This window comes from Aspergillus brunneoviolaceus (assembly GCF_003184695.1).
Source record: "Aspergillus brunneoviolaceus CBS 621.78 unplaced genomic scaffold BO95scaffold_10, whole genome shotgun sequence".
NCBI classification, from domain to species: Eukaryota; Fungi; Ascomycota; class Eurotiomycetes; order Eurotiales; family Aspergillaceae; genus Aspergillus; species Aspergillus brunneoviolaceus.
In genome coordinates, this window is record NW_020290740.1 from 328,819 (window position 1) to 345,147 (window position 16,329).

Here is a 16,329-nt window from a genome sequence, read left to right on the forward strand (position 1 = left end):
TCATCCTTCACAAATACGTCACACCTTGTTTGACGATGGGTCTACTATCAATACTTTTTGGGCATCGTCAAGTCCCAACTTTTCCGACCGATCGAATCATCCCTCTACGCGTCTGGGATGACATTCCACACTTGCGCTCATTGGTTCATGACTGTACCTTTGGCTTCGACGATGTGCTCGATATCACGAAGCTACGTGAAGCACTACATACTCTGCTTCATATAGGTAACTGGAGACAGCTGGGGGCGCGGTTGAGGTTGAATGTAGGTTTTCCTTCCTACTGACTGACACTGAAAGGCCTCTAAGCCAAACACTGATTGGTCTTCAGTCAGAAGGAAAACTTGAATACCATATCCCAGCCCAGTACGACGATACCCGATCAGCATTCATCTTCACGACAACAAAGCATACCTCGAGTATCAATGATCACCCACTGGGGTCTCGTCTCCCACGAACATCATCATCCAAGGCACCCTTCTTGGCCCCATGCGCGGCCGAATTCATTCCCTTAGTGTGTGGCCATGGCTCTCCCCAAGTTCTGAGGGATTGGATTTCGTCCGATCTACCGCAGCTCAGAATTCATGTGGTCCTGTTTGATGATTCGACCCTGTTGACAATCACACACCCGCATACGCTGATGGACGCGGTCGGGCGCTCAACATTCCTGCGAGCCTGGACAGCCGTCCTGCGCGGCCAACATGGGGAAGTTCCACCCTTTCGAGACCTGTCCGAGGACCCGCTGGCCTCGCTCGGTGTGGAAGTTCCAGGACCAAGCTACATCCATGCCGACCGGGTCCTTCAGGGACTTGGGATCGTCGGATTTGGAATCCGCCATTTGTTCGACATGTGGTTCCACCGTCAACAAGATCACCTTTTCCTCATCCCTGGCCGCTTGGTGGACCGCATGCGACAGGAGGTGCTGCAGGAAACCCCCTCCTCCGATGGCACGGCATTTTCCTATCTCAGCGAGAGTGATGTGTTGCTTTCTTGGTGGCTGAAGAGTGTGACTCGGGCATTGGACCTGTCACCGGATCAAATTATCATGTCGATGAACATGTTCGAGATTCGGGATTTGTTCCGCGACTGGTTCCCGACCGGGAGCGCTTACATCGGCAACGCCATTTTCCCTTGCTACACCCTGTGTTCTGTGCCGGAGATCATGGGGGGCAGTCTAGGGACATTGGCGCAGGCGAATCGTCGCGCGCTGAGTCGCCACCGGACCAAGGAGCAGGTGCATGCCTTGGCGGCCCTCCAAAGTCGCTCGCTGTTGAAGACAATCCCGCTCGTCGGCGAGTCAAATCTGGTGTTTATGGCCTGCACTAACCATCACAAGGCCCGGTTCTTCGAGCTGGATTTTTCCGCAGCCGTGGTCCGACCAGGGGTTCCCTTGTCAAAACGAGCCAACCAGTTGGGGCGACCCTCGTATATAGGTTATGCGGAACACACTGATGGGTACTACTCAACGAGGAATCTGCTGCGGGTGATAGGGAAAGACGCCGTGGGCAACTGGTGGCTTTCATGCACTCTACGAGAGGGGGCCTGGGAGAAAATTGTCGGACTGTTGAATTCTGCTTTGATGGAAATCGACAAGACCTTGGAAACCTGAGTATGCAGACAATTTGATGTGCCAGAGCCAGATTATATTTTGGGCGGACAAATTAGATGGTTTCATACCACTGTGGGTCTCAGCCGGGTCTTCAGCTGCAGTGGTCGATGTTATCCATGATCTTGCATTCACTAGCCAGTACTAAGTTAAAGCAACTCTCGCGTCCCGATTTGGCTTGATCAACCTGGAGCCACCTACGTTACTGCACTGATTATTATTACAGTGCACTATTAATCATGCTGTAACAAAGGAAGCAGCAATTGCTCAATGGTGGGTCATGCGGAGGGAGACTACTCGCAATTCATGTTCAGGAAGTCTGAGCTATCCTGTGTCTTTCGCGAATCTTGGGGCGCGTTTGCTGAGGAATGTGCATTGCAGAACTCACACGCGCCAAACCGGCTGTACACAGAGACGGTCCTCATTTTGTGACGTATCAGCTTGTTTTCTCCAAGCAACACAGTTCTTGCATTCGAGTTTCTGGATGAATTATTCCATCTCACGTGACTGAAACAGCAATGGTTGTGGTGTCGAATTGTGTGGAATAGCAATAGGTGGCCGACTTTGAGGGTTCAACATCAGTGAGGTCCGATCATTGGTTGGAGCCCGGTGGAATCAAATGTCTGATGCTATTTTGCTTGATGACATCCAGCCGATTGCCCGGTGTTCTTTCCAGGATGGGAAGACCCAAGGCACAGCGACCGAGGAGCAAATTGACTCTGTATCACGAAGAGCTGGATTATTCACAGCCTACACCTATGCCACTCGCTATGAGAGATGGGGCTTGGTTATATGCGTCTTTTGTGCGCTGGTTGCCGGTGCAGCGCTTCCTTTGGTGACGGTAAATATTCTCCCAATCGGCACAGCGTCACACTAAAGCTGACTCGTGTAGCTCATTTTCGGATCATTCATCGATCACTTTATGAGCGTCAATTCAGATGAAGCCGAGAGAAGTGACACGATTGCACAATCGGCCACGCAGCTGTCACTATGGCTGGTTTACATCGGTCCGTGAGTGCCCATCCGGACGAGGGCTGAACGTCGGCTGATAGATCTAGGAAGCTATCGGATCCCTTCTATCGACTCTGTGTAGCACCTGGGGGTTCAATCGCCTCGGCGAAAAGATCACTGCGAGACTACAATTAGAGTACCTCGACGCTGCTCTACATCAGAATCTGGAGTACCTCGATGCTGTCGGGTCCGGCCAGCTGACGGCTGGCATTGACACCGACATAAGAGCGATCCAGGAAGGAATTTCGCAGAAAATGGGCATGCTTATCTCCGGTTTCGCCGGCTTCATCGTGGCCATCATTATCGCCTTCTCACAGAACCCTCAGTTTGCGGGAATCATGCTATCCCAGCCTCTAGCTCTAATGCTTGTAGTAGGTGGGTTTGGATCCTGGATGAGCAGGACTCAACAGGAAGGGCAGGTGAACTGGGTAAAGGCAGACAGCCTCGCGCAAGAAGTGCTTGGTGCCATGAGAGCTGTTCTTGCGTACCGAAGTCAGAAGAGATACACGAACAAATACCAGGAAATCATTCGAGGTCCTATTCTGCTCGAGCGTCGCGAGCGTTTTATTTTCGGTACCATTGTTGCCGGATCTTTCACCGTCCTTCATTGGGCAAATGGATTAGGTGTATGTAGGTCCTACTTCCCTATCAACTTAAATTGACTGACTCTTAGCGATTGCCAATGTGTAGATTTGGCAAGCAAATCGCCGGGTTCATGAATCGGCATGTACCATCGCCGAAGCCTTGACTATCTTGTATGCAATGACGGTTGCCGGAGGAATGCTTAGCCAGGCTCTCCCTTTTCTACCCGCTATCATTCAAGCTCATGGCGCAGTCAGTCGAGTTCTTTCGGTCATTGATCGTACATCACCCTCAAACTCTGCATGTTCTGCAGGTCGCACCATCAAGTCCTTCCGCGGATGGATTGAATTTCAGAATGTGAACTTCGCATATCCGTCCCAACCGAATCGAACGATATTAGACTGCCTTACTTTCAACGTTTTGCCAGGTCAGACAGTGGCATTCGTTGGTGCTTCAGGATCTGGGAAGTCAACGGTGCTCTGTCTTCTGGAGCGATTGTATCTACCATCCAACGGGCGCATAACGGTAGATCATGAACCCATCGAAGAGCTCAGCATCTCGTGGTTGAGGTCCCAGATAGGATACGTCGATCAGGATGTGGGTCTCTTTCGAGCGTCAATTCACGACAACATAGCCTACGGTCTCCATGTTTCTTTGAAACAGGTCTGTCAGATTACCTTATTCAAGGGAGATCGTGTACTGATTGATTTGGTAAGAGCCTAACAGCAGCAGATATCAGGCAGCGGGTTGTTGAAGCAGCCAAGATTGCTCAGATACACTCCTTCATTTCCGACCTGCCTGATAGCTACGATACAGCACTAGGCTTCGGCGGGTCCGGTCTGTCCGGAGGCCAAAGGCAGCGAATCGCTATCGCTCGGGCGATCGTGTCCCAGCCCCCGATTCTGCTTCTCGATGAAGCCACCGCCGCCCTAGACAGCAAGAGTGAAATGGAGGTCCAGAAGGCACTAGATGCAGCGATGACGGGGAGAACGACAATTGTGATTGCACATCGACTGTCCACAATCCAGCATGCCGACAAGATTATCGTCATGCACAATGGACAGATCAGGGCTCAAGGCTCACACGCAGAACTGATGCGCACATGCGACATTTACCAAGCTTTAGTCAGGCAACAGAGGACGAAGACGGAACCTCCAGCTCAGGAAGCATTGCAATATGAGAGAAACTCGTTTTCAGCGGATGTGTCGACTGAAGACGGGAGGGACATTACAAAATTGGGTACAATCATCCATAAGCCAAACAATGGCTCTGCATCTACCCAGGTCCCTCGGGGTAGCTTTGGATTTGTTTGGAAGCTCAATGAGCCAGAACTGCTTTATCTTGTAGCTGGCGGTTTTCTTAGTATCCTTGCAGGCATGAGCTATCCCCTTCACGCGATCTTCTTCGGGAATGGAATTGTTTCTATCATTGACCCTGAGCTAAGTACGGGTGATCACCCCGCCCGGTTCTGGGCTCTGATGTACCTTATCCATGGTGCTGTTGTCTTTGCGATATACTGTGGCCGGGGATACTGTTTCGCAGCTTCTGCATCCATGCTTCACATGCGAGCCCGCGCTTCCCTATTCGAATCCCTCCTCTCAAAGGGGTTCCCGTTCTTCGATGACGAGGCTCATTCAACCGGATCCCTTCTCAGTGTTCTTTCTTCCGACGCTCAGAAGATCATCGGCATCTCAGGGACATCCCTTGGTTTGACTGCTGAGAGCGTGTTCATGCTCGTCACTGGGGTCACTGTCGGGTGTGCCTTTGGCTGGAAGCTGGGATTGGCCTCGACAGCGATAATCCCGTTCATCGCCGCGTCGGGATTTCTGCAGTATTTCATTGTGATGCATGTGCAAAGATACATCAGACGGAACTCCGATGCAGTTGCAGTCGCACATGAGGCGTTTACCGCAGTCCGAACCGTGACCGTCCTCGGGCTGCAGAGCACCATCAGCGCGGCATTTGCCGCCCAGATCCAGCAGGACGTTCGAGAGAGATACTGGATCTTGACCGGCGTAGCCTATGCATGCGGGACGTTCTTTCGTGTGTTGGGCATTGCTTTTGTCTTCTGGTATGGAGGAGTCCATCTCATTGCCACAGGAGAGTACTCTCTTCAGCAGTTCTATGTCTGCTTCGCGGCTATTGTGTGGGGATCCCAGGCGGCGTCGACTCTCTTTGCGCATGCGCCGGACATCGCAGGCGCGCAGATGGCTGCTTCTCGGATGCAAAGTCTTATGCATGGGTCAAGCTTTGTTCAATCAGAAGGTGCTGTGCCGACCCCAAGCACTGTCAAGGATGTCGCACTGCGGAAAGTCCACTTCAGGTATCCCACCCGCCCTTCTGCGTCCTGGACTCTGAATAGTATTAGTCTGAATGCGCGCGCTGGACACTTCATCGGTCTGGTTGGAGCAACTGGAAGCGGGAAAAGCTCTGTGATCAACCTCCTTGAGCGCTTTTATTCTATTGGCTCTGGTAGTATTACGCTTAATGGGGCGTCGATCGACGAGTACGATCTTGAGTCATACTATCATTACTTCGCCCTCGTCGACCAGAACCCGTGCCTTGTGGGCGAAGATATCCGGGAGGCTCTTCATAGTGATAACAGAGTCATCCCTGATGAGCAGCTTCTTGCTGTTCTAGCCAAGGTGGGGCTGGAAGAGTTCGTTGTGAGTACCTGTTACCACCAGGTCACTGGATCCCCCGCCTAATCCATTCATACTAGTTGTCCCTTCCTCAAGGACTCGGAACACCCATCATAGCAAACGGATCCAACCTCTCAGGTGGTCAACGTCAACGGATGGCCATTGCAAAAGCCCTGCTATGGAAGCCGAAAATACTGTACGTGATTCTGGCTCTCCCGCATGATTCTAGACGAGCGGACTGACAGGCAAACAGACTCCTAGACGAAGCAACTTCAGCATTAGATGCGTCCTCAGAGTATCAAGTACAACAGGCCCTACGCGAGGCAATGGCCGGTCGGACAACCATCGCTGTGGCTCATCGCTTGAAGACGATCATGCACGCAGATGAGATTTTGGTCTTCCAAAATGGGCGAATTATCGAAAGGGGGACGCATCGGAAACTCATGGAGAGGCGGGGCAAGTACTGGGAATTGGCGCAGTTGCAGGAGTTGGAGGGGTGATCCTGCCCCAGTTTATTGTTGTCTGGTCACAGTCACTATGGTCGAAGTCTAAATTTTGCCGAGCACGCGGTAGCCGAAATGTACTGTACAGTTACTGTACATGATGACCGCGCCCACATCCAATCCGCAACCAAGCCTTGGGGCTGATCTGACTTGACGAAGACAAGCATTGGCCAAGAGGCTCGTATTACCGCTGCGCTGAACAATTTCTGGGGTCGTGAGGCTGAGCTTTTTCGAGGTTCATTTCAGCGTGTCAGGTGAGATCGTCATGTATTTTCTACGCAGCATCTACTATTTCTAAGCGTAGGTCTTACGCTGTATGGGTTCGTGAGGCATTCTGGAGAAGAGAACAAGTCTGATTCTAAGGGCATTTTTAGGCCAGCAAAGCTGTAATACACGCCTGATGTACACCTGGAAAAGCAATTATCGACGAGGTCATCCCGAATTGGCCGAAATACGAGAGGTACGCCTGATGTCTCACAACCTCTACCAACGGGATTGTGCAACCTCGAATTCGATAAATATAGCAGAGACATTGTTTGTGCTTGACGTCGAATTACAAATCTGAGATGGAAATGAGCGATTTAGTTGAATTGAGCAAGCTGATGCAGCTTCGATGTCATGCCTGGATGTGTCCGAATTAAGGGACTAGAAATAACTACATAAGGGCCATCGATTCCCCAGAAGAGGCCTGATAATTCATCAACATCACCATTCAAGACAACCTGATAACCTAGATCAGCAACCATGAAGAGCATCCTCGCCCTCGCAACCTTCGCCACCACGGCCCTGAGCCAAGGCATCTTCATAAACTCCCCTGCAGCAGGCACCGAACTCCAAGTTGGAGAAACCATCACCGTCCAGGTCGCTCGCGGCGTACGATCTGCCCTTACCCTTTCTTTCTACCTGCCTTCTTCCCACATGGCCCTCACCTTACCCAAGCGGACAGAAGGCCCCTGATTGACAATCAAACGATGACAGGACTACATCCAAGCCATGACGGAAATCGGCATCGCGATCGGCATCCAATCCTGCCCCGACACTCGCCCCTGCCCTTCCCCGGACGAATACCTGCAATACGTGCTCTACACCGGCCCGTATGACCCTCAGTATGAGACGGGATTCTACGATCAGTATCAGAACTTCACGATCACGGTGCCCGACGTGACGGGACCGGCGCAGATTGGGGTGACGAGGGCTTATCTTGTTGGGGTAGGTGGTTTTCTTCTCTTTTGGTCGGGATGTGGCTGGAAGAAGCATGCATGCTGATGATGTGTTCTGGGTGTCTAGGCCGGTTATTTGACTGTTGTTGGGTCGACGGCGAGTAATTATACTATTGTGGCGTGATGGAGGGGTGGGAAATTTGGGAGGATGGGTGGGTTGAGATGGTTCTGTTCTGAGATAGAGTTCGGGATTGAGGCTGGTTTTCCAGTTAGTGCTTTGAGTATTCTGGATTTCGTGGAAACGAGAGTCATTGGAGTCGTCTTCAAGTTTACCTTTGTCTTCTTCCATTTCAAGTAGGCAAAGTCTGTCGTTGTGGAAGCAAAGCGTGGCGTAGGCAGGACCCTGGGGACCCACCCCCGGAAGGCTAACCCCGGGGGGAAGCTTATAGCATATGCTCTTTCTCCACTCAGTCGTTCCAGTACTTTAGCCTCTGTGGACTCATTTTTATGTTAGATAAATAATCAAGAGAGACACTCATAGTATAGACCAGAAGGTCCCAAGTATGCATCTGCAGACTTCGTTGTATGAGAAAAAAACCTCAAATAACTGATGAAGGATCCAATTCTTTCAAGGCATGCAACTGCCCACTGCGGCTGCCACAATCTTTCATAAATATTTGCTAAATAGGACTCCTCCCGCCCCCTCCCGCTTCTTCCCCCCATAGATGACCGACTGTGCACCCTCCCACATCTTCACTCACCAGCCGCGCCCGAGCCACACCGGGCCAGCGTGTCGAGCCGCATGGCTGCGCATTCAATCGCCAATGGCCGCGCAAAGAATTGTATGGTCTCTGTGTCGGGTTAATGTCTGAAAAAGGCGGTGAATAACGCCTGGAGCCCGACAATGGGAATACTGCCGAACGAGTTAAGCATCAGCGCATTGATGCGTGTGAATTGCGCAACGACGGGTGAATCCGCTCCTGCGCCCTCCCTCGCCCCCGGGCATAAATATCTCCTCCTTCTCCTTCTCTTCGCAGTTTCTCTTCCTTCCTTCTTCTTTCCTCCCACCAACCACCATCTTCCATCTTTCCAACTCCATGATCACCCTCCCATCTCTGGTCAAGGTTGAGGTCTATCTCATGGCTTGACTTGTTTCTTTACTTGTTCATCATCATCATCATCATCGTCAGCACCAACACTCACTTGCTTCTGTGATTCTGCTTTACTTCTATCAAGCTCTCTTTCTTCTATCGAGCTCACTTTCTGTCATCAAGCCCACCTCAACCTGTTCTACCTTTATCACATCTACCTCTATTCAGCCCACTTGTCTCTATCAAGTCCATCAAGTTGCTTCAACTTCCCACTCCCACAGTCTCTTATTCTCACTCTTCCCCTGTGTCAAATCTACACCTCATGATCCTCATCCCCAGAAGAGTTGAAAGTGATGAGCGATGCTCGCTCTACGAAGAAGCCTTCTGGTAAGTCCGGATATCTCTCTCCTCCTGACCCGGTCTGAGCTGAGTCAAATGTATCCATCTCCAGATCAAGGCTGCCACCCATCCACAGAGCCTAGAGGCTGGGTCTATGGCTACGGCCGAAATGGATTGCTTCTAAGGAAGCTGTGAAGTCAGCGGCGTGAACAGTCAGATCTTTCCGGACAAGATAGCTCCCGTTCCGTGATGCAACGAGCCTTGTCTGCGCGTTTCAGCTCATGACACAGCTCAAGACTGTCAGCGAACCGGGACTTGACTGCCTAGGAACTTGATGAGGCAAAGTGAGGTATATGATACTCAGAACTTCCCTTCCACGAAAAGAGCGAGACTGACAGTCATGGCTTCCAGTTTCGAGATCGCCTGATTATGAACCTGCACAAAGACTCTGCAGTCACGGGCGACCGAGCTCCACCAAAGTTGGACGTCGAATGTAAAGCCTTTCGGTCAGTCGACAGGGTTTGGCATGCTCATGTGCCTACTGGCATGCTGTTACCCCATCTAAGCAACGCCATCGGCGCGGAAAGAGCCACTGGCTGAGTGGCACGGCAGCCAGAGTGGATGCTCCAGCGAGTCAATATGCTGAGCTACTGAGAGGCGCCGTCAGCTTCAGCGTGGCCGTGACAAACTCAAGAAGATCACGGCAGCGCAGATTTGAATATCAAACACCAGTAAGCAAAAAGCTGAAACCTGATTGCGACCGTCTGGTAGCTGAGATCATCTTCTCCCTCCGTCTTATATCCTTCACAGGACCCAACAGAACGCCAGTTGAACGCCAGTTGACACTTGCATGTGCAAGCCCAGGCGGATCTTGCCACGCCAGCGTCTGGCTTGCTTACATCTCCTGCTCATTCTTGATCTGACTTTCTTGTCTCAATCATCTTGATCCCTTTCGCTGTATTAGCAAGTGCACCATGCTTTTCCTCAAGTCAGTGTTAGATTCTCCGGGCACAAGACATTGTCTGTGGGGCTTGCTTGGCGTTTGAGTCTCTAAAGATGTGGTGTCGATCTTTTTGACGTGACGGTCAACTCTTGTCTCTTGTTTCACATTGGGCCATGGCAATGTCTAATCTCTTCTCACCTGCTCATGACCTTTCTTGAACCTGTGCGATCTCATCGCGTCCCTCAATTTGCTTCCTGCAGTCTAGGTTTTTCTATGTCGTTTCAGTGCTATGTTCTACCTGTTGCCTGAAGCGCAAAGGCATGGCAAAGGTGAAAGAACAACCATCCGTTCACGATCGAGGTAGGGAGAGATGTACTCTCTCCCAAAAAGCGAAACTGAGATTGCTCATTCGTTTACCCTCGGGTTCGGGCACTAAGGATTGAGGCTCCTCAATCGGAGAAAGTCAGTCAGAGAGTCACACGACCAGGCCGCCCCATGAGTGGCCGTATGACCACTGCAACGCGTCTGAGTTTGACTGATCTCTGACACTTATGTCTTAGGCATCCCTGGTATTGTTCCAAGCATTTAGTGCGATACCATGATGGTCGTTTCGCCCGGCATCCTTGACTTCGATACGTCGCATCCAACACACTGATGCGACAACAGATCAGCAGCCGCATCAGTTTTTATACATGCGATGCCAAGGTTCTCCAGAGATGGCTCACTTATCGCCGTCTTTGAAGAAGACACAGAGTTCCGAAGTAGAAAATACGAAACGTACTCAACCAGACCGAGCAACATGATGGATGCCGTACACTTCCGCACCTCTCTTCCTGCGATATCCCATCTTCTCACGGGTGGGTAGGTTTTGCTTCGGTATGCAGTCTGCTGTCTGCCCTTGTCTCCTTACCCAAGACCCCCGAAACACAAGAGAACCAGATGCAAGGGTAAGGCAACCAGGCACTTAGGTGGTTCAAATCCTAACATAACTGGCATTTCTGCCAATCGCCATCGGTCGATTCGCATTAGGGAACCAGTTATGAAAATCCTCGAAGACCTGCACAAGGTGTCCAACGAACACGTTTGCTCCTTCAAAGACTCAGTCAAAGACTCCACGAGCCTGTACCTTGATTATGATGGGCGGTATCTCCTGTACAGTGGCGTAGTACAGTTCAGAGAGAGGGTGGAAAAGGCGGAGGTCGTCGTTTGTTGGCGAGTCTCAACCGAGGGCATGATGAGGAACACCGAGATCATGTTGAAGCAATGGGAGCCGATGCAAAGCGCCAGCAGCGCCAGCGTCGAAGCATTTCTTCCCATCAGCTGAAGGTTCTTTAAGGGTTTTTACAGGAGCCGCAAGAACGCACTGCGTGTCCTCCTTCTGAATACTTGCGTGTTGGCAGGATTTTTGAAATCTGGGCGTGATGGAGCGCCTATTCGCAAAGTCTACTTCCGAGGCTACCTCCAATCAATACGCTATCGATGCAGACCCCGCAAAGCCTGGTGCTTGGCTATATTGGAGCACAGGTCGAGACATGGGCAACGTCAAGGCAAGAGGTTGATATAATCTGGTCCCCACGGTGATCTTGATACAACCATCCTACTGGGTCGAATCAATTGTGAAGCTTTCATCACCACAGGTCAGGCTGCGGGCCCTGACATGTTTTATGTTGATACCACCAAGGCTCGGACTAAGATCGGTCCCTTTTGCCAACGTCGCGCCTTTGTGGTTCCATCTTCCCGTCGTTAGTTTCCTCTTACCTCCTTATCTCCCATGACTAACATTTGACTAACTTTAATGCCGATCTCAACGCTATTGCTATGGCAGTATGTTGCTTCTCGGAAGAGGATTGAGGATATGACAAAGGAGGAATTGGTCACGCTGTTTCTTCGTACATCACGGACATTCGATCCTGTTCAACAGACTCCTCTTTCTGTCGAGGCTGGCCCGTCGCCCTCCACCTCCGCGGCGTTGCCAGGGTCGGCTGTTCCGCGCCGATTGTGGGTTTTGTGACACGAGCTTCCTGCCTCCACTGTGTTACCCACTCTACTATTACTCGTCAGAGAGCATTTCGAGAGTGCATACGTCTTATCGGGTGGTTTGGAGGAGCGTGTGCGGAGTGTCTGCTTTGCGGAATCGCTGGGGCGGTTGTTCGGTCGCCAACACCCTTGAACTCCGTTTTGACCCTACCGATCTCTCTGGTCCTTCTCTCGCCGATGACTTGAATGAAGTGAATCTTCTTTCCGACTCGGAATCTGAAATTTCCGAGCTCGTCGTTCCAGAAGTCGAAACCCTCTCCCTGGTGACTTGCTGAAGTCTTCCCGCGTGGAGGCTCGATGTATAGGTTCAAAAGCCGTACCTGTCTAGGCCTCTGTGAGCCGAGACAACACCTTCGCAAATGCCAACAAGAAGATTGACTCCTGCAAGGATTCTAGCTCTCCGGACTTTTAACCTCATTATCAACAAAGGTCTCGAGGGTGTCAAGTTCACTATATTTCTGGTACAATTGCAAGATCCGATTGCCTACTCCAGTGAGACCGCGTGCTACTCAAGCTACCGTACAGTGCAATGTGGATTGTGCTCTTCAAGGATGGTAGGCGCCATTGCATACATTCTTTTATTCCCATATTAGCACGGTTTGCATAAATTTCTGTCCTTGTGCAGTCTCAATTGATTGTCTGTGTCGGAGCTGTGCTCTCTGGGTGAGAACTGCATCCGCGGGCTGGCATCCGCTGTTCTGTAGCGCGGGGACTCGCTTCAAGCTCGCCTTTCTCTGATTAATTATGCGGTCTTGATCTCTTACAACAAGCTCGTGCATCCGCCGGTATGTGATCCCCTCTTCCACTGAATGACTTCCCTTGGAGCGTCGCTGTGCAGCGTTGACTAGTCTCTGCCTCATAGCGCCCGCCCTGCGACTGTCCTGGTTTCTGATGTATTCCGCGGCGCCATATCTTCAGCGAGTCAATATGCGTCTCTCATACCACAGTCCGGAACACCCGAGAGGGGTATTTCGGAGCCATAGTCTGCTTGCAATCCGATATCAGTCGATATACACTGGACTGACGAGATGACACTCATTCTACGCGTGTCACAGTACCTGTGGCTTCTTATCAACCTGCCAACATTGCGACTATACGCTTGCGATTATGCCATGATTGAGAGCAGATAGAGGTCTATACAACCACGCTCAAGCAGGGCTGTGGGAGGGTGGCCGTGGCGGCCGTCTGCAGAGATGAAAGCAGCGTATGCGAGCCCACAATCCACGGGCAAAGCCAACCCAAGTCCACACGGGCTGGAAATAGCAGGTATAGGGCTGCTCTTGCATTGCGGGCTTGGGGATTGTTCATCGGCGCAACCACCTGCGACGAACAAACGCCCCCCGCAAGCGAATCACTACACCACTTCCACATAAAGCCTCTCACCTGCGAATCACGTTTGGGCCCTCAAACTTTGCACCCTATCTTAGCGTACTCCTGCTGCAAAGCTCTTACCCACTTTCTTTTAGGGGAAAACCTATCGAAATCATCGATCTCACTGAACACAGTGTCAGGCAAAGCGATCATCGCCTGTTCTTATTCTTCATCTTCATTTTCACATGGGGCCGAAGAGATTGATAAGGGGGCTTGTGCAGAACCCAAAGCATTGCGAGGGGAAGCCTTACGCTCACGTTCAAAACTACGAAGTTGAGTTGTTCAGCCAGAGAACTTGTAAGTCTTCCCTTTTATTTTCTCTGATTATTCAGAGCTTCATTGTCTAACAGTCCGAGCCTTCATAGGAAACTATGGCACTAATGCCACTCGATCGAGTCGCGGTGCTGACTGACTCGCATGGACAATCTCGTCAACTAAAGTGACAGCTTGATGCATCTCGCCGAAAGCTTGACGGCTAGCGCGTAGATTGCTGGCCTATTTCACTAATTCGAACCATCTTGCTGAACGATAGCAGCAAATTTCTTGCTTATCGACTAGAGAAGTCAAAGAGAATAGCCGCTGGCTTGGGCAGAGTATGCTACCCAAAATCTCAAAGAGAGACTCTCAAGGTTGCATACTGAATGACTCGGATGCCGCCGCCCTTATCCAGGAAAGGGTCTATACACAATGGCGCTCATTTCTGTTCTCTGAGAATTCATTGGGTCGCAGATCTTGAAACTACACCAGCTTATCGAGAGAAGTTTTGACTTCTTATATGCTGCCCTTAACCTCCTCCCCGCGGACCTTCACAGTCGCTGGCAGTCTGGTCATATACGATGTAAGTTGCCTGAATTTACAGGGTCCTTTCTGTCCATCAGTTGGGCTAACGATTCTGGTCCATTCTAATGATGCCAACAGTAGTGGCTGAGTCGGGGCTCTCATTATCATTAGGGATAACGACTTTTTGTGGAAGAAGAGCTCGATTCTTTGCCTCACTTCCAGAGTGAACCCCGTGGCCCAGTACAGGAGGACTTGGATAAGTTGAGCCTGCGCCGTGAGCTACAAGGATCTTGAATAGGCAGGCTCGATGAACTCCGCGGCGGTGGATCTAACACTAAGCCCTAATTCGAAGTCGTCACCTAAACTGGCGCAAATCGGATTTACCAAAGTCACCTATGCTCCTGTCTATGTACCCGCTCAATCACCTGAATACGCATTGCAGCACTCAATGTGAATACTGGCATCGAGTTCCAATTGATCAACTCCAATTAGCCAGAAGATGACCCCGAACAGGGGCGGCCTTGATGACTATATTGATCGAATGACTTGGCACCTGTAAATAGGAGCATTGCAGTGAAGTGACAGGGATTATCTGCAGTCTTAATCTGTCAGTTGGAGCCCCCAGCTACCTATTCTGCCAGCAGGTGAGCCGGTCATTGAGCTGTAACGAAGGTATCAAAACTCGCATCGCATTTGTTGTCACTGACGGCCCATCGGGCGCATCTGCGCCTACCGTTTATATTATATCGAGTAGGGGTCCGTCAATCCTAGCTATTTACCGACAAAGGAATGCCACCACTCCCTACGGCTGTCGGTCGCTTCTCCAGCACTCCACAGTACGCGGCAGTCATCGGAAGTCCTCTTCGATTCTATCCAGCCCCAACAGTCGATTCGTCTCCCGGGTACTGCCGCGGCCGTCCAACCCCAAAATCCGTCGCCATGGCTTAGGTACCCGAGTACCTGGATGACAAGTCCCTTATATCCGAAACCGAGTGCTCGAAAAAAGACGTCCGCGCTCGAGCGCCACTTTACCAGTTTGCTGGAAGTCCGGGGACAACCTCCAACCAGAGACCCGGACCATCCAATCAACTTTTCTAGGACGAATACGAGCAAATACAAGAGCAACTCATACTTCCGCGAAGCAAAACTCCCCCAGACGCGCGGCGCCATCCTGCTACGTGCTCAATCATGCCTACAATGTCAGAGAAGCTGGAGAAGTGGCAACAGTGCGTCGTTATCAATGACGAGGATCTGCCACAGTCAGCCAGCAGAATCATCTATCAATCAGCCAATGTCATCGCATGCCTATTGGCGGAACGCCGCTCCCCTCAACACGGACCCAGGATTAACGTGAAGCCGACAACGAGGAGCTTTTACGCCGACAGGCTCTTCTCCTTGCCGAGCAGGGGACGAAGCTAAATACAGAGCCGCGCGCATCGCCAAGCACACCAGATATACCCGAGAGATGGTACCGCATCGCGTCCATCACTATGGCACAGAAGCGCTAAGTCTGAACCGTTGAATTATTGTTGGGGAGTTGAGGTGTCAGCCTTGGACCAGAAACTCATGAAAATGTGGTGGAGCGCCTTTGTGGCTGTTACGACTTGACTTCCTGGATTCAATCCAGCCGTATAGCATGACCATTGTGTCCGCTATCGGTGACATGGTAGGCGATCAGTAGGTTGCTGCATGTGATGCATACTTCTGTCTGGACGAATTTCCATCGACCGAGACAAGTCGTCTAGACTGCAACTACACCTACTGCCACACGTTGGAACGGGATGAAAGAGCGAGAATGCCTCGAGCACTGGCATGTTCAATCTTTACATATGTTAACAACTTATCCCCTCGACGGAGTCAATCCTCTCCAATCTCAAACAGTCTGGTGCGTTTGCTTAACTTACCCCGGCCTGTATATGGCCGATGACAGAACTGAGACAGCGGCAACTCCACTCGGCGTACATTAATAGTTGCATAAAGAGAATTCTACATGACCTATGGTCTCAAGAGCTCTGAATCCGGCCAAGGCCGCCAAGGATCGGCACACAAGCAATCTCAGCACAGAAGGTATTACATGCAAGCTTTCAGTGAATTGGCCTGGGTTGCGATCTCGCGCTTGTAGTGATGAGCCCCGTGTGACAGTTTTATCAGATATCAAGGTCACCAGATGCAAGGATCGCGATCGCCGACAAGTCGAATGTGCGAAGTCAATTCAGTCTCCATTTTGTGCCCTCAAATACCGAGTGATGAGGTGACAAACAGAGCTG

General features: G+C 51.1%; 4 protein-coding genes across 4 annotated transcripts; all 4 read left to right on the forward strand.

Annotated features, from left to right (window-relative positions):
• Nucleotides 1-35: 35 nt before the first annotated feature.
• On the forward strand, nucleotides 36-1,710 carry BO95DRAFT_406613 (LysR family regulatory protein; the record flags this gene model as incomplete). The annotated part of the gene is made up of 2 exons (XM_025584041.1): nucleotides 36-263; nucleotides 329-1,710. The coding sequence occupies 2 exons, from the start codon at nucleotides 36-38 to the stop codon at nucleotides 1,604-1,606; spliced, it is 1,506 nt and encodes a 501-aa protein (XP_025445811.1). The 3' UTR covers nucleotides 1,607-1,710.
• A 512-nt stretch (nucleotides 1,711-2,222) lies between these two features.
• BO95DRAFT_487547 (ABC transporter ATP-binding protein) lies at nucleotides 2,223-6,341 on the forward strand (the record flags this gene model as incomplete). Its single annotated transcript, XM_025590480.1, has 7 exons — nucleotides 2,223-2,444; nucleotides 2,496-2,610; nucleotides 2,666-3,240; nucleotides 3,305-3,859; nucleotides 3,913-5,862; nucleotides 5,919-6,034; nucleotides 6,092-6,341. 7 exons carry the CDS (start codon nucleotides 2,223-2,225, stop codon nucleotides 6,336-6,338), a joined length of 3,780 nt encoding a protein of 1,259 aa, XP_025445812.1.
• Nucleotides 6,342-7,085: 744 nt separating this feature from the next.
• BO95DRAFT_428700 (uncharacterized protein) lies at nucleotides 7,086-7,685 on the forward strand (the record flags this gene model as incomplete). Its single annotated transcript, XM_025584858.1, has 3 exons — nucleotides 7,086-7,214; nucleotides 7,320-7,550; nucleotides 7,629-7,685. 3 exons carry the CDS (start codon nucleotides 7,086-7,088, stop codon nucleotides 7,683-7,685), a joined length of 417 nt encoding a protein of 138 aa, XP_025445813.1.
• Nucleotides 7,686-11,729: 4,044 nt separating this feature from the next.
• On the forward strand, nucleotides 11,730-12,044 carry BO95DRAFT_460321 (uncharacterized protein; the record flags this gene model as incomplete). The annotated part of the gene is made up of 2 exons (XM_025588722.1): nucleotides 11,730-11,872; nucleotides 11,936-12,044. 2 exons carry the CDS (start codon nucleotides 11,730-11,732, stop codon nucleotides 12,042-12,044), a joined length of 252 nt encoding a protein of 83 aa, XP_025445814.1.
• Between the last annotated feature and the right edge of the window lie 4,285 nt (nucleotides 12,045-16,329).